The sequence below is a fragment of the Schistocerca nitens genome, chromosome 3, assembly GCF_023898315.1.
Source record: "Schistocerca nitens isolate TAMUIC-IGC-003100 chromosome 3, iqSchNite1.1, whole genome shotgun sequence".
In the NCBI taxonomy this organism is placed as follows: domain Eukaryota; kingdom Metazoa; phylum Arthropoda; class Insecta; order Orthoptera; family Acrididae; genus Schistocerca; species Schistocerca nitens.
In genome coordinates this window covers 130055836-130078726 of record NC_064616.1, presented here as the reverse complement: position 1 = coordinate 130078726, position 22891 = coordinate 130055836, and the positions used below count along the sequence as shown (strand labels likewise).

Genomic DNA, 22891 nt, shown 5'->3' with positions numbered 1-22891 from the left:
ACATCAATATTCATTTTGTGCAGTGAAAAACTATCAAAAAACCTTGTTACGATAATTTTCATAACATGATTTACGTGTGTATACTATTCCATTTCAACAAATTTAACTGAAGAGAGAGAGACGTGTTTAATGTGGTACCGAAACCTGCTATGATTTTTGTTGTCTGCTAGTTAACTTTGAAAGAATTTATCTGCCAACGTTCAACTGTCGATATCCACCAGGAATAATTAAACAAATCTGTCGTATGTGATACTTTCAATACGATCTCAGTGCTTGAAACTGCCATGTTATTCCCTCGCTGCGCTCTTTGTCACAGCTGACTCGGCCCACCGGCCAATTAGTGCGCCAGGCGGGAAGGTCTGTACAAACCGCCGATAAGAGCGCTTCAGCGTGTGAAAAAAATAAGTAACTTCAACTATTTTATTTAAGTGCTTGCAGCCCGCCTTAACTGCATGAACTTTGACACTGTAGTTCTTTCGGTGTTCTTCTTGTGAAAATAATTTCAGGGCAGGTTTCGACATGTCCGATTTGACCACTCCGTTGTTAAAAGCGCTCATGCGCCCAATTTTGGCTGAACAGTGTAAACTATATACCCAGCTCCAGCCCTTACTACAATATGCTAAATGTGATGTAGGTGTCTAATAACTGTGACGTTATAACTGCAGTCTGACGATGTTGAAAATCTGCACAGACATTGTAGTCTTGTTTATATGTCGTTCCGTCATAGCGCTACAGCGAAATAATTAAGCTGCATCACTGACATGTCGATTCGAGAGGAAAGACGCCCCTCGGTATTCTGAAGCGAGAAAATTCACACCAACGCGAATTTTGGTTTTACTTTTGTACACAAGACGCTGGTTTTTCAACAGTTGTGTAAAAAATACGAAATATCTATCTGATCAAAAGTATACGGACACTTCCATGTAATGTGACTTGGCCACAAGATTTCATGAGCGGCGGACCCGCCAGTATAAAAGGAGGCGAGTGGTATCGTGTTGTCAGTAGAGAAGTCGTAACAGTCGAATGGGCCAGTCAGGAAGGCTCAGTGATTTCGAACGTGAGCTAGTTATTGGATGTAACCTGAGACACGAATTTGTCAGGGACATTTCGACCCTTCTAAAGCTGCCTTTATCGACTGTTGTTGATGTGGTTGTGAAGTGTAAATGCGAAGGAACAACAGTGGCTAAACCGAAACCAATCAGAAAATGTGTTCAAAGGTGTGTGAAATCTTATGAGACTTAACTGCTAACGTCATCAGTCCCTAAGCTTACACACTACTTAACGTAAATTATATTAAGGACAAACACACACACCCCTGCCCGAGGGAGGACTCGATCCTCCACCGGGACCAGCCGCACAGAAACCAATCAAGACCTTACCTACTGACAGGCAGCGGCTGTCGAACGTGGCGGAGGGAGGTTGTAAAAAATCGCAAGAAATCCGCAGAAGGAACCTCCCGTGAGTTCTAAAGTGCTACCAGCAGTCCAGCTAGTACAGTGACTGTGCATAGGGAGCTCAAAGGAGTGAGGTCTAATGGTCAAGCAGCTCTTCATAAGCCGCGCAAGTCTGTAGCGATCGCTAAACCACGCTTGAGGTGATGTAAACAGCAACGCCACTGGACAGTGGTTGACTGGAAACGAATGATTTGGAGCGATGAATCACGATATACCCTGTGCCAATCGATGGAATGTCTTCGGTTTGGCGAATGGCTAGAGAACGTTACCTGCCATCACGTGTAGTGACAACAGTGAAATATGGAGGAGGTGGTGTTAAAGTGCTGGGGTATTTTTTGTGGTTAGTGTTTGGTCCCGTTGTTGCGTTTCAGAAAACGCTTAGTGTGGAAAGATATGAACACGTTGTACAGCATTATGTACTGTGTACAACAGATGAACAGGTCGGGAGTGATGAATGTTCGTATTAGTGTGACGATTTACCCTGTCTTGTAGACTCCACGGGTGTCCGCCTGGGCTATGTCGTAAGTTGTCCACGGTATTTCAGCAAACAGACTCGTTGCCATTTTCATGACCACTGTTCTACACAGGGTGAGTCAGTAGGAAAGATACATGCTTTGAGGGGTGATAGTATTAGTGTTACTGAACAAAAATTTTCATATGGACATATTATGCCCTATTCCGAAAGGTTTCCGAGATAGAACACATTTAATGTACATCGTTATTTATTTTCTGTATTATTCAAACATTTTCAGGGTTTACGACGCACCACAATAGCGTAAAGGAAGTTAAGTCGGGAAGATACATCAAATTGATCTGCAAAAACTAGCTAAACTACAAGCGCATGAGCGACGCACGTGATTTCCGATATTCTCGCGCTCTCTTCGCGCAAGCCATTAGTGCTAGAGATAAAATGGATAGGTCGTTTTTCGTAGGAAATTTAATGTAGTTAAATTGTGTGCTGAGACACATTTTCACTGGAGGATGCAGTTTTTTAATTATTTGAGAAATACGTACGAAAGTGATATTAATGTGTTCCATCTCGGAAAACATTCAGAACAGGGCATTTATCTATATGAAGTTTTTTGTTCAGAATCACTAATACTGTCACTCCTCAAAAGTTGTACGTTCGCTCCTCACTCACCGTGTATGCAATGACCGTTACCCTCTCCGTCACCGAGCGAGGTGGCGCAGTGGTCAGCCCACTGGTTTCGCTTTCGGGAGGACGACGGTTTAAAACCGTACCGGCCATCCTCATTTAGGTTTTCCGTGATTTCCCTAAATCGCTTCAGGCAAATAACGGGATGGTTCCTTTGAAAGGGCACGACCGACTTCCTTCCCCATCCATGCCAAATCTGATGGAACCGATGATCTCGCTATTTGGTCCCCTCCCCCGAATCAACACAACCAGTAAACCCCTCCGTCACTCCGCTCCAGCCGCTATGCTGGGAGGTGGCGGTGGTAATGGTGGTAAGGATAACGACGTCCGGCTGCGAACTCTGGTATCCAGTGTCCCCGCTATGGTAGTCAGCTGTGGACCTCACTGTACGGTATTTTGGTTGCTCCCGCACATTGCTGAGGTCCGAGCCTGACTCAGTTGTTAATTAGAGTCCCTTAAACCCTGATTCCAATGACCTCTTTAATCACGCAGTCCCAGAGGCAGGAATACGCCATCAGAAAGACAGATCGCACAGTGCACCCTGTCATAAAGCAGTATCTGTGAGGCAACGGTATGCGGACAGTGACAGCCATGAAATGGACTGTCTCAACCCAATGGATCACTTTTGGGATAGATTATCGGCTTCACTCCAAACCCAGCGTTCAGGCCGCGCGTGGTAGCCTCGCGGTCTGAGGCGCCTTGCCACGGTTCGTGCGGCTCCCTCCGCCGGAGGTTCGAGTCCTCTCTCGGGCATGTGTGTGTGTTGTCCTTAGCGTAAGTTAGTTCAAGTTAGATCAAGCAGTGTGTAAGCCTAGGGACCGATGACATCAGCAGTTTGGTCTCATATGAGGTTACCACCATCCAGCGTCCAACATCACTACGTTCTCTGGTTTCGGCGCTTGAGGAAGAATGGGTTGCCATTCCTCCACAGACATTCAGATACTTCATTGGAAGTGACCCCAGCAGAGTAGAAGAAGTCATAAAAGGTGGACCAGCCCATAATTAATGTAAACTAGTAGGTATTAGGATACTTTTGATCAGATAATGTGCTTATCTTTCGGCAATAAATATTTCTCAACTATTGTATATTACGTTAGATCAAGTTAGAAACTCTGATTTCAGCTTAACCCCAAGACACGACACAAAAAAGAGACACAAAAACAATGAGAGTAATTAACCGCAAGCATTTGCAATGTGTGGTGTCACCGCCAGACACCACACTTGCTAGGTGGTAGCTTAAATCGGCCGCGGTCCATTAGTACATGTCGGACCCGCGTGTCGCCACTGTCAGGATCGCAGACCGAGCGCCACCACAAGGCAGGTCTCGAGAGACGTACTAGCACTCGCCCCAGTTGTACGACGACATTGTTAGCGACTACACTGATCGAAGCCTTTCTCTCATTTGCCGAGAGACAGTTAGAATAGCCTTCAGCTAAGTTAATGGCTACGACCTAGCAAGGCGCCATTTGTACCATTGCATGTATCTCAAGATAATCTCACTTGTATAATCAAGAATGCTGTATACCAAAGGACGATATAAAAGTTAAGTGTTCTAGTAGATACGTTCTTTTCTTTATCACATTCATCACGTATCCTGTTCCAGACTTCGCGCCAGTCGGCGTGTGTGTACGTGTGCCCTTTCGGCTACCCGTCTCTGTGGACTGGCTGCCTTGTCAGTCCACTACACAATGAATACGTCAACGTTCACATTGAACGTTATACCAATGGACGTGATTTCTTTTTGAGGGTGAGTCTCGGCTTAGCTTTCAGAATGATGACACATTACTGGACTTTAAATTGCAACCAGTTATCTTCTATCAAGCATCAGTGTAAGAAACGCCTTTGGACGAGGCAGTTTCTGTGTGTAGCGTGATACAGCTAAAAGAAGGAGCACAAACCACCATATCTTTCCTCCTGAAAATGAGACTGCACATGTCAATAAAGACGACATCGCTGATGCTTTATGATCTGCATCTAAATTTACATCTACATCCCTACTTCTCAAGCCAATGTGCGGTGTCTGGCGGAGGGTATATAATGTGTCATTATTATTTTCCCACTTTCCGGTCGCCGGTGGTAAGCAGAAAGAAAGGCACCGGAACCCCTCTGCATTCTTATGCTATCACTACAGGTGATGATTTAATTCTACAAACCGACAATGCTCGACTATGTGTATCAGCCCGTTTCGCGGTTAAAGGCTCAGGATTCAAAGCATGGTCAATCTGATCCCAATGATCAGCATTACGTATTGGGTATGCTTTATCACGGTGGTGGAAGGGGGGAGCGGGTAATTGTTGCAGTTCAGAGACTGCACGCAGATATTTCAGTAACAACTTTCTTTAGTTGTTTGGCACAAATATATTTTATAACCACAGTATAGATTTACGAAACTGAAAGACTTTTTAGGTAATCAGATTGAGAATGTCCCCAGTGAGAGGTTTCCTGGACATTGGCAGAAACGAGAGACCACTTTTGCGAGAGAGTCTGCTGTGGGCGTTTCTGATGAAGAGATTCGATCTGGGATTTCTTTAGCGGAGCTGCTGCATGTTAGCTGGCGATAGCCTCCGGTGCCACAGTTGAGCGAACGGTAACCGTGCCAGCGGACATAAGTTACTCTGCCACAAGAGATTTTCTGTATCGAGGAAAAGCAGACTGGCGCACTGGACGTCGTTGATTGATCGAGGATAGCTGATGTCACAGCCTTGCCCTCTCTGTAAAATAGTCTCTGAGATTCTAATAATGTAGGTAACTTAAATACATTCTCAGTTACTATTAAATGCAATTTAATTTTTCTTGTAATGATTTTTAATGTCAAGTAAACTTTGTGTATTGCTAGACATAGCAGCCATAAGAAAAACACAAACATTTACTCATTCGTGGCCCAAACAGGTTCTGGTGTACTAGCATTCAGATTCCTCGCAGATGGCTCAATTTTCTTTCTTTCTAGTTTTCCTTTTTTTCCTTTTTATTTAAATTATGTTGCCATATTCCGGTGCGTATTTTTACTATTTCAAAAATTGCAAATATCACGCAACAAATATCAGTACGATCATAAGTACACTGCATTTTCTTATCTGCTCTCGTGCATCATCATTAACATAAGGCTGATTTAAGTAAGCAGAATCTTCACTGATGTTACTAGTACCATATCAAAATTACAAAAAAATGGCTCTGAGCACTATGGGACTTAACTTCTGAGGTCATCAGTCCCCTAGAGCCTAGAACTACTTAAACCTAACTAACCTAAGGACATCACACACATCTATGCCCGAGGCAGGATTCGAACCTGCGACCGTAGCAGTCGCGCGGTTCCGGACTGAAGCGCCTAGAACCGCTCGGCCATCATGGCCGGCTATCAAAATTACAGCACCACAGTATACGTCTAAGCTACGTTTTACGTACGAACATAATCTCTTTGGTTGAAAATGTGGTTACGTGTTTTATTTTAGGTGTTTCTTATGTTCTACACTTTGACTAAGTTTTATCACATTTTACACATAAACTTCTGAATTATAACTGACGTTTTAATTCCTCCTTGATTTTTGGAAACCAGTGCAGCTGTTCAGTTTCGAATTTCCGGCCTTGGCAGAGTCTAGTGTTTAATAACGTCGGAGGACTTTTTTCAATCTTGTCTCCATTTATCCGTGTTAAAGAGTATTATTTTCTTAGGTTTTTTTCTGTGGTCCTGCCAGGGCAATGTTATTTTTCACTCTCTGTCGTACATATCGTCTTACAGCCAAGGGGAAGCGTCCCTGAGTGAAAGAAGTCTTATGGATCAGAGAAAGTTTTGTTCCACCAGGTTATGTGCACTATTACGTTTTGTTCTAAGTTTTAAGTCACGTTCACATTCGGTAAGAATGGAGCCGTTCTTGCCCCGTACATGGACGATTAACATTATGAGAGACGTTCTTCAAGAAAAAAAACTAAAATGTGTGTGAAATCTTATGGGACTTAACTGCTAAGGTCATCAGTCCCTAAGCTTACACATAACTTAACCTAAATCATCCTAAGGACAAACACACACACCCATGCCCGAGGGAGGACTCGAACCTCCGCCGGGATCAGCCGCACAGTCCATGACTGCAGCGCCCTAGACCGCTCGGCTAATCCCACGCGGCGTTCTTCAAGAGACAACCATCGTTATAAAAACGACAGTACTCCACATAATTCGCATTCATATAGTGAACCGTACGACTAACCTTGACTTAGGGCGGATGCCACGGAAGGGGTCAACACCTTTTCGGCGGCCGTGTGTGGATTTTAGAATATTTCTCACACTCACCGAGACCGAGTGAGGTGGCGCAGTGGTTAGCACACTGGTTCAAACCCGCGTCCGGCCATCCTGATCCAGGTTTTCCGTGATTTCCCTAAATCGCTTCAGGCAAATGCCGGGATGGTTCCTTTGAAAGGGCGCAGCCGACTTCCTTCCCCGTCCTTTCCTAACCCGACAGAACCGAAAACCTCGCTGTTTGGTCTCCTCCACCAAACCAACCAATCACACTCACCGAAGTAGTTCTGTTTCTCTCCCGCTACATTCATGACTGCTATATAAATGAGACTTCGTACTGAGTCTTGCAGTGCCGGAATGCGACGCTTCAGGCCGTTAACAAGTTGGGACTGTGGTGCTAACGAAAACGTTTCCCTCCCTACTCTTCAGCGGGTGTTGATGTTCACTATTAGCTTGGATACACAGACAGCAGTCGTCCTTACTTTGTTTCTGAGACAGCGTGCAATGTCATCTGCGACGCTGCACATCTGCATTAATATCACTGTGTCGGCCGTTCCGCACGGACGGTGGTCACAGCGACAGTGAGTCCGCATTGGGTAAACGCGAAGTGAGCGGCATGACAAGAATGATGAAAATTTATCATTGTTGAGGATATTCATTTTATAATATGATTATTTACTGTGGCAGAAAAAGATTTTTGAACGATTTGATGAAGACTTCATAATAAGGTAATAATTTTCCTTGCTTTAATTGCGCGCGAGCTGCTGCCTGCACACCATTATAACAATCTGGTCTCCAATACAGAACTTTCCCGTCTTGTTAATTAGGTAACATTAGCGACAATTCAGGAAAGATTAACTCAATTAGTGCAACCTTTTTGTAATACACGGTGAACCTATATACACCCCTGGAAATGGAAAAAAGAACACATTGACACCGGTGTGTCAGACCCACCATACTTGCTCCGGACACTGCGAGAGGGCTGTACAAGCAATGATCACACGCACGGCACAGCGGACACACCAGGAACCGCGGTGTTGGCCGTCGAATGGCGCTAGCTGCGCAGCATTTGTGCACCGCCACCGTCAGTGTCAGCCAGTTTGCCGTGGCATACGGAGCTCCATCGCAGTCTTTAACTCTGGTAGCATGCCGCGACAGCGTGGACGGGAACCGTATGTGCAGTTGACGGACTTTGAGCGAGGGCGTATAGTGGGCATGCGGGAGGCCGGGTGGACGTACCGCCGAATTGCTCAACACGTGGGGCGTGAGGTCTCCACAGTACATCGATGTTGTCGCCAGTGGTCGGCGGAAGGTGCACGTGCCCGTCGACCTGGGACCGGGCCGCAGCGACGCACGGATGCACGCCAAGACCGTAGGATCCTACGCAGTGCCGTAGGGGACCGCACCGCCACTTCCCAGCAAATTAGGGACACTGTTGCTCCTGGGGTATCGGCGAGGACCATTCGCAACCGTCTCCATGAAGCTGGGCTACGGTCCCGCACACCGTTAGGCCGTCTTCCGCTCACGCCCCAACATCGTGCAGCCCGCCTCCAGTGGTGTCGCGACAGGCGTGAATGGAGGGACGAATGGAAACGTGTCGTCTTCAGCGATGAGGGTCGCTTCTGCCTTGGTGCCAATGATGGTCGTATGCGTGTTTGGCGCCGTGCAGGTGAGCGCCACAATCAGGACTGCATACGACCGAGGCACACAGGGCCAACACCCGGCATCATGGTGTGGGGAGCGATCTCCTACACTGGCCGTACACCACTGGTGATCGTCGAGGGGACACTGAATAGTGCACGGTACATCCAAACCGTCATCGAACCCATCGTTCTACCATTCCTAGACCGGCAAGGGAACTTGCTGTTCCAACAGGACAATGCACGTCCGCATGTATCCCGTGCCACCCAACGTGCTCTAGAAGGTGTAAGTCAACTACCCTGGCCAGCAAGATCTCTGGATCTGTCCCCCATTGAGCATGTTTGGGACTGGATGAAGCGTCGTCTCACGCGGTCTGCACGTCCAGCACGAACGCTGGTCCAACTGAGGCGCCAGGTGGAAATGGCATGGCAAGCCGTTCCACAGGACTACATCCAGCATCTCTACGATCGTCTCCATGGGAGAATAGCAGCCTGCATTGCTGCGAAAGGTGGATATACACTGTACTAGTGCCGACATTGTGCATGCTCTGTTGCCTGTGTCTATGTGCCTGTGGTTCTGTCAGTGTGATCATGTGATGTATCTGACCCCAGGAATGTGTCAATTAAGTTTCCCCTTCCTGGGACAATGAATTCACGGTGTTCTTATTTCAATTTCCAGGAGTGTATTTTGTAATACCTTTTCTTTACAATTCTGGATTATAACGAAGAATACTTTTGTAAAGCGCCTTTTCTAATTTTGCCAATACATCTTTTAAGGGAATCAGCATTAACGTAATTTATCACGCCATCTTCCATTTTCCAGTCTTTGTCATTCACTAGATAAAGTTCCAGAACTGCAGTTTAAAATGCAGACACATTACGTGGACTCATTGCACACAGAGTTCACCTGTAGTTACTTTACCACTCAGTAAATAAGACGACCCTTTTTAGTAGCTCTCAGTAGCAGCAGCAGTTTCCAGAGAGCAGTTTCCAGAGAGCAGTTTCCCGACCGTTATTCATTGCCACAAGTAAGCCAAAAAGAGAAAAAGAAAAAAAAATGCATTTCAGATTTAAAGGGACTTCCTTTCATTCAACCAGAAATCAGTAAATGTATTGTCAAATTTCATGTCAGATAAGTAAAGAACCATGAAACAGAGTGTTACGATTTTTGAAGGGAACTTATGTAGAATCTGGTTTTCTTTATTAGGCGACTCAGTACACCTTCTTGCAAATCACTCAGTCAGATTAACTTCTGTTTCGTTTCATGGTTTTCAATAGACGCTACTTCTCAAACAACCTTTCAAACAATCAAAGCAAAGAAATTACCAATGCAAAATCAGAAAATAGAAACTTAACAATGATAATATTTATTTTTTAAAAGAAATTTTCAGTGTTCACTCCCCTCCAGCTAATAACTATATTTTGGGGTCGAAATTCTGCCTCAATATATCTCATAACCAACACCTAAACCGTAAACAGAAGATATGGCTGTGTCGCTTTCGAGGGTGAGCATAGACTTAATGAACTAACAGAACACATCGACGCAATGAACGAAACGATTATTAGTTTCGTCCCGTCCTCTTTTAAAGAGGTCTTTCCGCAGAAAAAAGTGTGCAAGCAGCTGCTTTATCTTGCAATTTTTAAAAACAAGCATATTTAATTCAATGAGAAACATGTTTAAGCTCTAGCAGCTGGATCCTTGCATGTGCACCTGCTAGTTTGCTCCTTTTAGAACACAAAGTAATGGTACAGAAAAGAGGGGAAATGGATGAGGAAGATAACCTCGTGTCGTTATTCAACCGTTCGAGGCAAAACGTCTTCCTCTCGAATGGATAAAATTAACGAGGACTGAAAAAATACCGTTAATAAGCTTTTTTTTTTCAAATACAAACGCTATGTGAGAAAGCGTTTATTGTTAGCGTGTGTATACATATATAGCAAGTTATGTAAATGCTCTGTCAATTTATGTGATCGAGATGTGAGATTTACTTGAAGCTTCTTAGGCTATAGCTGTTTGTGAAATTCGCTGATACTGGTTTCAAGGCGGTCAAGAAGCAAGGAGCTAAATTCTACTCTCGCCGAAGGACGTTTAGTGATCTCAAAAACAAGTATAAAGAAGCAATGAACAGTAATGCCAGTGTTCCTTTTCTTACTTCGTGGGTACTGTTTTAGACAGGGAAGGGGATGAAAGCAAAAAACTGAAGAGTGGAAATTCAAACGTCCCAAGCGCCATTTTTTCACAAAACGCGTTTTCAATGCTATTGTGTTCTTGATACTTTGTCGCCTGCCCCTGGACTTGTTCCAAGTGCCAAATCGTGGAGAAAATGTTTCAAACAATCATGATGAGGTGAGTCACGGTGTTTGTGACAAGCAGTGCTTCCGCCTGGAGTTTCAAGTGCCACGCGCCAGTCCTTCCTCTGCAAGATTTCCACAGGATTGTTGAGCCAACTTAAGCTATGAACTCACTCAGTGTAATTCTAATTCATACAACTTACTCATTTGATTATAAAGATGCTGCTGAAACATTTTTGTCAATGCAGGCGTTTAATATTTCGAAACGCAGTGTGATCAAAGTATGCCGGCCGCGGTGACCGAGCGGTTCTAGGCGCTTCAGTCCGGAACCGTGCGACTGCTACGGTCGCAGGTTCGAATCCTGCCTCGGGCATGGATGTGTGTGATGTCCTTAGGTTTGTTAGGTTTAAGTAGATCTAAGTTCTAGGGGGACTGATGACCTCAGATGTCAAGTCCCATAGTGCTCAGAGCCATTTGAACCATTTTGTGGTCAAAGTGATTCGTATTCGTCCGTTTCAAATAGTTATTAAAAATTTTCGTTGTGAAATATAAGACTGGAAAAATGTCATTTTATTCGAAACATGAAAGACCGTGGCTGATGTGTGCCAAGCAGTGCTTCATCTGGAAGATCAGCGATATTTATCAGTTTCCAAACAGCAAGACCTGTTGACGAAGCTGCCTTTCTTCCTCAATACGACAGGGACTTCTACAGTAAACTTTTCTACTACTAGCCCCGAGAACGTAATCGTGTAAGAAACAGAAGTCAATACTAAGAGATTTTTCGTGAATTCAATTTCATTATTCTCTAGCAAAAATTTTTTTGAAAGATATGAGAAATGATTTTTGTCAACTACTGTTCAACTAGTTAAACCATTACTGCTGTATTTCCGTACCTGTATTATCACAAATAATACGTAGACCCTCAGTATTAATGACACTCGAAATAAAAACTTGCTTATTGTCAGTGAGAACCAATCAGTTCCTACAGACAGGCGCACGAAATGTGTTACCATTTTGTTTTTTAATATAAACTTTATTGTCAATACAATATGAAAGGAACATATACTACAATGAAGAACCATCCACGGAGATTTGTTCTAACTCAGCACATGCTAAATATGCCCACCATTTCGTTTCCTAACTTTATTTAAGGAGATGGGACCTGGACAAACTGATTAAAACAGAGGTTGTACAGAGTTCCAGGGAGAGCATAAGGGAACAATTGTCACAAATGGGGGAAAGAAATACAGTAGAAGAAGAATGGGTAGCTCTGAGGGATGAAGTAGTGAAAGCAGCAGAGGATCAAGTAGGTAAAAAGGTTAGGTTAGGTTAGGTTAGTGTTGTTTAACGTCCCGTCGACAACGAGGTCATTAGACACGGAGCGCAAGCTCGTGTTAGGGAAGGATGGGGAAGGAAATCGGCCGTGCCCTTTCAAAGGAACCATCCCGGCATTTGCCTGAAACGATTTAGGAAAATCACGGAAAACCTAAATCAGGATGGCTGGAGACGGGATTGAACCGTCGTCCTCCCGAATGCGAGTCCAGTGTGCTAAGTAGGTAAAAAGACGAGGGCTAGTAGAAATCCTTGAGTAACAGAAGAAATATTGAATTTAATTGACGAAAGGAGAAAATATAAAAATGCAGTAAATGAAGCAGGCAAAAAGGAATATAAACGTCTCAAAAATGAGATCGACAGGAAGTGCAAAATGGCTAAGCAGGGATGGCTAGAGGACAAATGTAATGATGTAGAGGCTTGTCTCACTAGGGGTAAGATAGATACTGCCTACAGGGAAATTAAAGAGACCTTTGGAGAAAAGAGAACCACTTGCATGAATATCAAAAGCTCAGATGGAAACCCAGTTCTAAGCAAAGAAGGGAAAGCAGAAAGGCGGAAGAGGTATATAGAAGGTCTATACAAGGGCGACGTACTTGAGGACAATATTCTGGCAATGGAAGAGAATGTAGATGAAGACGGAATGGGAGATACAATACTGCGTGATGAGTTTGACAGAGCACTGAAAGACCTGAGTCGAAACAAGGCCCCGGGAGAGCCAGTGCTGACAAAACTTTACCATCTGGTGAGCAAGATGTATGAGACAGGCGAAATACCCTCCGACTTCAAGAAGAATATAATAATTCTAATCCCAAAGAAAGCAGGTGTTGACAGATGTGAAAATAACCGGACAATCAGTTTAATAAGCCACAGCTGCAAAATACTAACGCGAATTCTTTACAGACGAATGGAAAAACTAGTAGAAGCCAACCTTGGGGAAGATCAGTTTGGATTCCGTAGAAATATTGGAACACGTGAGGCAATACTGACCTTACGACTTATCTTAGAAGAAAGATTAAGGAAAGGCAAACATACGTTTCTAGCATTTGTAGACTTAGAGAAAGCTTTTGACAATGTTGACTGGAATACTCTCTTTCAAATTCTAAAGGTGGCAGGGGTAAAATACAGGGAGCGAAAGGCTATTTACAATTTGTACAGAAACCAGATGGCAGTTATAAGAGTTGAGGGGCATGAAAGGGAAGCAGTGGTTGGGAAGGGAGGGAGACAGGGTTGTAGCCTATCCACAATGTTATTAAATCTGTATATTGAGCAAGCAGTAAAGGAAACAAAAGAAAAATTCGGAGTAGGTATTAAAATCCGTGGAGAAGAAATAAAAACTTTGAGGTTCGCCGATGACATTGTAATTCTGTCAGAGACAGCAAAGGACTTGGAAGTGCAGTTGAATGGAATCGACAGTGTCTTGAAAGGAGGATATAAGATGAACATCAACAAAAGCAAAACGAGGAAAATGGAATGTAGTCGAATTAAATCGGGTGATGCTGAGGGTATTAGATAAGGAAATGAGACACTTAAAGTAGTAAAGGAGTTTTGCTATTTGGGGAGCAAAATAACTGATGATAGTCGAAGTAGAAAGGATATAAAATGTAGACTGGCTATGGCAAGAAAAGCGTTTCTGAAGAAGAGAAATTTGTTAACAGCAAGTATAGATTTAAGTGTCAGGAAGTCGTTTCTGAAAGTATTTGTATGGAGTGTAGCAATGTATGGAAGTGAAACGTGGACGATAAATAGTTTGGACAAGAAGAGAATAGAAGCTTTCGAAATGTGGTGCTACAGAAGAATGCTGAAGATTAGATGGGTAGATCACATAACTAATGAGGAGGTATTGAATAGAATTGGGGAGAAGAGGAGTTTGTGGCACAACTTGACAAGAAGAAGGGACCGATTAGTGGGACATGTTCTGAGGCATCAAGGGATCACAAATTTAGCATTGGAGGGCAGTGTGGAGGGTAAAAATCGTAGAGAGAGACCGAGAGATGAATACACTAAGCAGATTCAGAAGGACGTAGGTTGCAGTAAGTACTGGGAGATGAAGAAGCTTCCACAGGATAGAGTAGCATGGAGAGCTGCATCAAACCAGTCTCAGGACTCAAGACCACAACAACAACAACAACTTCCTTCAAACGAACGCTGAAGTTAGTGATTACCCTACGGCACATGTCTTCCGTAATTTCACTGCAAGCTTGAAGAATAAGTCTTCTGAGCTCCGTTAAATCACGTGGACGTTACGGGAAAATCTTTTCCTTTAGGTACCCCCAAAGAAACAAGTCACATGGATTGAGGTCTGGACTATCGGGGGCCAATTTTGTCTGTCATTGAAGCGACCTGGAAACCTGAGTGAAATGATCCGCATGTCGAAATGCTCGTGTAAAAACGGCAACGCAGTGTTTGCAGTATGTGGCCTTGCTCCATCTTGCATGAACCACTGCGTGTTGAAGGGCAAGGCAGTAGGAAGAAGCTGTGAAATGAAGCTATTGCGAAGCATGCTCAAATAACGCTCGCTGTTCACAGTTTCTTCAAAGAAAAAGGGTCCAATAAGTCCGTGCTTGGAAATTGCTGCCCACGCTGTAATCCTCGGAGCATAATGTTGTCGTTCGTGAAGCACTTGTGGGTTTTCAGTGGCCCAAAAGCGTACATTTTGTTTGTTAACCACACCATCTAAATGAAAATGCGCCTCGTCTGAAAACCAAACGTTGTTGAGAGTTTCTTCCCTATCCTCCGCCCACTGAGCAAACAGTAGTCTCTGCTGCTTGTGTTCTTCAGTGAGCTTCTGTGCACTGGTCATCTTGTATGGGTACACACGGAGGTCACTTTTAAGAATGCGTTGAACGGAGCGTCTGGATATTCCGTTGCACTGCTGCCTTTCTACACGATTTCCCGGGACCTCTCTGTACAGCAACTCGTACCGGTTCAATATTCTCCGGCGAACAAACAGGCTTAGGCCGAGGTCGCTTCGCTTCCAGTACTGTTCCTTGCTGTACAAATTTATCGTACAACCTGTGGATGGTCTTCTTGCACCCATCGTGTGTTAAACTGTTGTCGAAAACGCCTCTGAGTCACAACAAGGCTTTTCGTTTCATGAAAAAGTAACACAATTGCTGTGTCGTCAGTCTTCCATTGTCAGCCATTGCTGCTTACTACTCTCCTAGCGGCAGTATCGTGAATTACACGTCATTTCGTAACTCATTTGTTTTTCAAAGCTCTGCTGGTACTGCCGTAGAGATCCCAGCGGGATATCTAATGTGCGTCGTAAATTGTGAAAGAAACAATTGGTAACACATTTCGTACGCCACCCTGTAGGTATGATAATTATTTATTTTCTAATTTGTCTCGTAATTTTTTGCAGTGATGAAGTGAGCAGTATAATTCCGTGATATCAAAATACCTCCTTAATTTTTTGTATACAAATAAGTTTTGTACAAAAAGAGATACATTATTTTCTGATTCTCCTGACAAGTGTAACAACTGACACTTAGAACGTTTGGCGTTTTCACTCCTCATACGGTTATAACAACACAAGTATCTCAAATGTACGTCTTCTGTTACAGGTTAACCCGAACAAAGGAAGCTTGACAGAGGCCTAGTTGCTGTTGTGTGCCCGCACCACCATATAATCACGGCGTCCTAGCTGCGAACTTGGACGCCATTTGCTTTTGTACTATATCAGCTCGACGCACGCTACGTTAGTCACAGAGCACACAGGTCGCCGTGGAGCCCTGTAAATTTGGTAACGGGAAGTAACGTGTGGCGTGTATGTGCCAACCGCTCTTTGGAATGATACGTAGCAGAAGCCAGGGGTGTTGTCACACGGTATGAGCTTGCTGTCTGCTGGGAGCAGTGCCCGTTGTGAGAACTGACGAATTAAATGTTGGCTGTCGAAAATATTCTTTATTTTGTACATGACACAGTGTAAACAGCTATGGAGAACAGTTTTGATTTGACAATGCACAAATTTAAATAGATTGCTAAAGCAATTTTGACATAAAACGAGATTCTTCGTAACAATTCTGAAATATCAACAAAGGCATAAAGGACAACAGAAGGGCTAGAATTTGGCAACAGCGGAGAAGGGGCTACGGCTGGCTGTTAGCTGCCCTGCACGCCTCCTTGAGACGGAGGCCGTGTATGTTGATGAAGCCGTCGGCGTGCGACGAGTCGAAACCTCCGTGCTCGTCCATCGACGCCAGCCGCTGGTTGTACAGCCCCACCGGAGACCAGCGCGCCACCACCGACACTGCAACATTGCAGTATCTGCAACACATCTGCGCTTCTAGAAGTCTACTACATCTATACAAAATGTTCACCGTCGATCGATGGACTGTGACGGTGGCTTGCGGCCTCGTAACAGATGATGCCTTCTTTAACTTTGGCTACAACGATGGTCCCGTATGCAGAGTGGTCCATTGATCATGACCGGGCCAAATATCTCACCAAATAAGCGTCAAACGAAAAAACTACGAAGAACGAAACTGGTCTAGCTTGAAGGGGGAAACCAGATGGTGCTATGGTTGGCCAGCTGGATGGCGCTACCATAGGTCAAACAGATATCAACTGCGTTTTTTTAAAAATAGGAACCCCCATTTTTTTATTACATATTCGTGTACTACGTAAAGAAATATGAATGTTTTAGTTGGAACACTTTTTCGCTTTGGTATAGATGGCGATGTAACAGTCAGAAACATATGGCTCATAATTTTAGACGAACAGTTGGTAACAGGTAGGTGTTTTAAATTAAAATACAGAACGTAGGTACGTTTGTACATTTTATTTCGGTTGTTCCAATGTGATACACGTACCTTTGTGAACTTATCATTTCTGAGAACGCATGCTGTTACAGCGTGGTCCGCAGCTCGTGGTTGTGCGGTAGCGTTCTCGCTTCCCACGCCCGGGTTCCCGGGTTCGATTCCCGGCGGGGTCAGGGATTTTCTCTGCCTCGTGATGACTGGGTGTTGTGTGCTGTCCTTAGGTTAGTTATGTTTAAGTAGTTCTAAGTTCTAGGAGACTGATGACCATGGCTGTTAAGTCCCATAGTGCTCAGAGCCATTTGAACCAATCTGTTACAGCGTGGTTACCTGTAAATACCACATTAATGCAATAAATGCTCAAAATGATGTCCGTCGACCTCAATGGATTTGGCAATACGTGTAACGACATTCCTCTCAATAGCGAGTAGTTCGCCTTCCGTAATGTTCGTACATGCATTGACAAAGCGCTGACGCATGTTGTCAGGCGTTGTCGGTGGATCACGATAGCAAATATCCTCCAACGTTCCCCAGAGAAAGAAATCCGGGAACGTCAGATCCGCTAAACGTGCGGGCCATGGTATGGTGCTTCGACGACCAATCCACTTGTCATGAAATATGCTATTCATTACCGCTTCAACCGCATGCGAGCTATGTACCGGACATCCATCATGTTGGAAGTACATCACCATTCTGTCATACAGTGAAACATCATGTAGCAACATCGGTAGAACATTACGTAGGAAATCAGCATACATTGCACCATTTAGATTGCCATCGATAAAATGGGAGCCAATTATCCTTCCTCCCATAATGCCGCACCATACATTAACCCGCCAAGGTCGCTGATGTTCCACTTGTCGCAGCCATCGTGGATTTCCCGTTGCGCATATTATGCTGGTTTACGTTATAGCTGTTGGTGAATGACGCTTCGTCGCTAAATAGAACGCGTGCAAAAAATCTGTCATCGTCCCGTAATTTCTCTTGTGCCCAGTGGCAGAACTGTACACGACGGTCAAAGTCGTCGCCATGCAATTCCTGGTGCATAGAAATATGGTACGGGTGCAATCGATGTTGATGTAGCATTCTCAACACCGACTTTCTTGAGATTCGCAATTTTCGCGCAATTTGTCTGCTACTGATGTGCAGATTAGCCGCGACAGCAGCTAAAACTCCTACTGGGGCATCATTTGTTGCAGGTCGTGGCTGACGTTTCAAATGTGGCTGAACACTTCCTGTTTCCTTAAATAATGTAACTATCCGGCGAACGGTCCGGACACTTGGACGATGTCGTCCAGGATACCGAGCAGCATACATAGCACACGCCCGTTGGGCATTTTGATCACAACAGTCATACATCAACACGATATCGACCTTTTCGCTATTGGTAAACGGTCCATTTTAACAAGGGTAGTATATCACGAAGCAAATACCGTCCGCACTGGTGGAATGTTACGTGATACCACGTACTTGTACGTTTGTGACTATTACAGCGCCATATATCACAAAGCGAAAAAAGTGGTCCAACTAAAACTTTAATATTTCCTTACGTACTACACTAATATGTAATAAAAAATGCGTGTTCCTATTTAAAAAAACGCAGCTGATTTTCCGTTTGACCTATGGCAGCGCCATCTAGAGGGTCAACCATAGCGCCATCTGGTTTCCCCTTCAAGCTAGACGAGTTTCGTTCTTTGTAGTTTTTTCGTTTGATGCTTATTTCGTCAGATATTTGGACCGGTCACTATCAATGGACCGCCCTGTATATAGCTAACATGACAGTGCGATTAGAGCCAGCGGCGTAGATAAGGGTCTGTCAGCGGGACGCGTGTCCGGGCACGGTTTCCGTGGAGACACAGATTTGAGACAGGCGAAAACAAAGGAAAATAGGAAGGGGCTGGGTCAAGTAGGATGGGAAAGAACTACAAGAAGGAGAGGAAGAAGAACAAAGTGTTAATGATGATGAAAAAGAAGACACAGGGTGAATAAAAGAGGAGGAAGAAGAAGAAGAAGAAGAAGAAGGAGGAGGAGGAGGAGGAAGAGGAGGGAATGGATTGGAGTGCACTGAAACGAGAAGGAGTAGAGGTGTATCTCTTTTGGGAATCATGAGGAGAGTAGGACTGGACAAGGAAACGAAAGCGTTATCTGTATATTTTGCATTTGTTTTTATTGTTTGTGACGACTTTGCATTGATCGGCATTGAAATAATGAAATAGGAATCACGCGATACTCTTGTGTACAATGTCACTTTGTACTGGTGTTGTTCCATGTTTTGAACTGTACAACAGTAAAAAGAATTATTGAAACATGTACCTTTTACTTAATTATAAAGTGGTGCTGATCTCAATAAAGGAATAAATGATCTAAGCAGGATGAAAAAAAAAAAAATTTGGGAGATGCCGGTGGGTCCGGAAGGGGGTGGGGGATGGAGGGAAGAATCTAAGTTTGTCCTACTTTCGCCAGTGAACGCAGCACGCGGTGGGAAAAAAGCATCTCTGTGGAAAGCGCTTCTTTTATGATGAGCAGCTTCCGTTTCTACAGATTAATGGTACTCTTCACCTATTTCTACGTAAGAGAATTTGTTGAGGCTAAAGTAGCCCCTTGCTTACAAATGGTAGACAACACCGGACCAAATATTACACGGATTATACAGTGAACAGTGCTTTTCTTTAAGATGTGCCGTTACAAGACATAGCGCCGACAGGAGTGTGCAAAAGATAGTCACTCAACAACTCAAGGAGTAAGTAGACTGCGGAATTCAGTACTAATTAACTTCGGGCTTGGTGAAAATTTCCCGCTTAAAATATTTTATACACATATACATGGTCTTCGTAACTCTCTCCTTACTGTTGATGCTTGTTTCACAATGCTTTTGCCAGTAATCTGCCTGTAATAATTTGAAGTATTGAATATTAAATTGTTTCAGTGTCCATCATATGTGGAAGAAATTTCGTGTATTTCTGTTAGAAAAAGAAATAAAATCTGACAAAAAACGCCCAAAAAGTGCTCGTTTACGTTTCTCTTTAGGATGCAGTGTCGGATCAGTGCGTCCTTTCCAGGTAAGCTACTCGTTATTAGTTTAAGTCAGCTCAAATTTTGGCAGTATACACAGGTAGAAATCATTTTGCAGGAGGTTGCATCACGAGCGGATGCTGAACACCTTGACTTCCGACGATCCTGACTTAAGGGATAAGGACTTCTTATTATTGGGATACATTATGAGTATTGCATACGAAACCGCTAGAAGCAATCTATAAATTTTCCTATTGTATCTTTCGTTATTTTGCAGACCATCATGCGTAAATATTGAATACTTCATGAAAGGAAGCTAGGCTATACTATAACTTACCATCAACGTTGAGGTCTAAAGAGACAGATCACGGGTTGAGATTGCGAAACGGATGGGTCGTAGCCTTATTGAATGAACTATCCAGAATTCACCTGAATTAATTTAGGAGAATCCGTCAAACAAAATGAAACAAGCCATACGTGTATTTGACCCACGCAACCTGAACACATCTTTGCGTAATAACACACTACTACAACACACAGAATAACAATAAACATTGTGTGTCGTCGACACTTCACAGTTATGTTTGCTCCGAATATTTGCTGTAAATGTGAAAGGTGCTGAAGTTTCATGCCTACATTAGTAAATGATCATGTTTTCTTGAGATTAGAAGAGAGCAAATATTCCTTCTTACTAGGGCTATCCGTCGCTCTTTACATCGCTGCAATAAGGTTCACACACTAGCCTCTGCGTCCCTCCTTACGGGAACCCCGAACCTAAAAATGATGAAATTTTGGGTTTTCAGTTTATTGTGAAATAAAATACCACAGATCTTCCTCTTTAAAATGACATATTAATCTTACCTGTAGCTCAACAAGTATTGAAAATATTATTTTCAATAATGTGCTGTAGAGGGCATGTCGCGACATTGAATTTCCATGGATACATGTTCATTGAGAACATCGTTTTTCAAAACTCCCGGTCTTTCCAAAGACTTTATATTATGTTGGAAACACGATTTGATAGGCAGTTGTTTTGTCTGCATATTGTAGTCTTTGGATACTGTTGTTTACATTGAGCATTTGGTGGTTATTGCACGATTTGTGTTGTATTTCTATTGCGTAACTGGAACTTATCAAATATGCCACGATTTAGTAACAGAGTTTACAAGAGGAAGAAGCCTCCTCCGAGGTACACTAGTGAAACTGTGACAATTTCTCCGACCTTGGGAAATGATTCTGAAAATAGTGAGGTTATTCATGAAGTGAAATCTACTCCTGTCTCTAGCACAAGCAAGAAGTTGCATGGATCAACTGAATAATGTAATGTGGACCAGAATCGCAAAAAATGTGTTGGTGGAAATTCATACTCTTTGGAGTATATGATGCCATTGCTACGTACAACAAAGGTAACATTATAAAGTGCAATGTGCTGAAGAAGTTGGATGTGATGCCCGGAAAGTACACTGTGAGTGCAATGATGTCGATAGACAATGAGAGGAAACGGGATGCTGAAAGGAAAGAAAAGGAGTGTGAGAGGCAAGCCAGACAAAGAATGAAAGGTGTGAAAAGAAGGCTAGATAGGGAGATGTCTAGTGACAGTGAAAACCCCTCTTATGGTGCTGGACTCCACTAAAATGTCAGTGAAACTTTGAAACTCGTTTTCCACAAGTTCACTTTTTTGCCATATAAGGAACATTTTCTGCTAAACTATTAGATATAAAGACTTAAAATTTTCAAGGAATATGAACAGTGCCAATATACACCTTGTATCATAACCTTTTTGTGATACATAATTGATAACAGATTTTATTTCAAAGATACTATGCCAAAAAATGTGTCTATTATTTTCAGTAACAAAATAATTAATATCTTAACCAAAAAACACCAATAAATTAAAATTCATATGGTACATGGTATTAAATATATGTAATATGGTACTGTAAAAGTTTAATGATTCTGGTGTTAATAGTTCATAAGAAAATGTTCCTTACATTTAACATTGGAAGTATAGGACGTTCCGGGTCCCCTTAAGGATGTTTAACCTCACACACGCTGCTGTATCCACTGTAGCTTTGCAGTACGATTACACCGTAATAAAATACACTGATAGAAAAAATCACAACATCAAATCTAGAATTAATGTAGAGTAATGAAGTCTCGGGAATACATTTGTCTACGCAACATTTTTCAGTGATTAACATTGCAAGATAACGGTGTAACCACCAGAATGTTGAATGCAAGCATTCAGACTTGCATTCATTGTGTTGTACAGGTGCCGGATGTCAGTTTGTGGGATTGCGTTCCATACCTGTTACACTGGGTCGGGCAGTACAAGGACGGGTAATACTGTTTGTGGATGATACGTGAGTTGTCGTCTATGTCGAGTGTATCTAGCACGCAGACAGGTCGGTTGCAGGCCCTGAAATGGCCTTCTTCTGACCAACATGCGGCCATCACTGGCACCGAGGTAGAAACAGTTTTCACCAGAAAACACAACAGACCTCAATCCTGCCCTCCAATGAGCCCTCGCTTGATACCACTATAGTCGCAAATATCGGTGCTTTGGGGTCAGTGGAATGCACACCACAGGCGTCTGACTCGGGGCTGCCCTTGAGGTAACTGACTCGTAACAATTCGTTGTGTTAATGTGGTGCCAGCTGCTGCTCAAATTGCTGCTGCAGATCAGTACGATGCGCCAGACTCATACGCCGAACGTGATCGTCTTCCTTCTCAATAATACCGTGTGGCCGACCGAAGCCTGGTCTTCTTGCGACCACACATTCTCGAGACCACGGCTGTCAGCAATCGTGTATAGTGGCTACATTCCTGCCAAGTCTTTCTGCAATATCGAGCAAGGAACATCCAGCTTCTCGTAGCCCTATTACACAACCTCGTTGAAATTAAGTGAGGTGTCCATAATGGCGTACTAATCGGCTTAAAGCCATTCTTGACTAACATTAACTCACCATGTCCTATCTCAAAGGTAACTAAAGCTCACAACCAGTACAGTGGGTATT

At 43.5% G+C, this 22891-nt stretch overlaps 1 protein-coding gene across 1 annotated transcript in view; it reads right to left on the bottom strand.

The window, feature by feature from the left end:
* Nucleotides 1-15988: 15988 nt before the first annotated feature.
* Nucleotides 15989-22891, bottom strand: part of LOC126248072 (argininosuccinate synthase) — a 174181-nt gene continuing 167278 nt past the window's right edge. Inside the window, exon 10 of the mRNA XM_049948723.1 lies at nucleotides 15989-16354. Within this exon, the coding sequence (XP_049804680.1) occupies nucleotides 16194-16354 (161 nt within the window). The 3' untranslated portion in view covers nucleotides 15989-16193. The remainder of the gene's footprint in view (nucleotides 16355-22891) is intronic.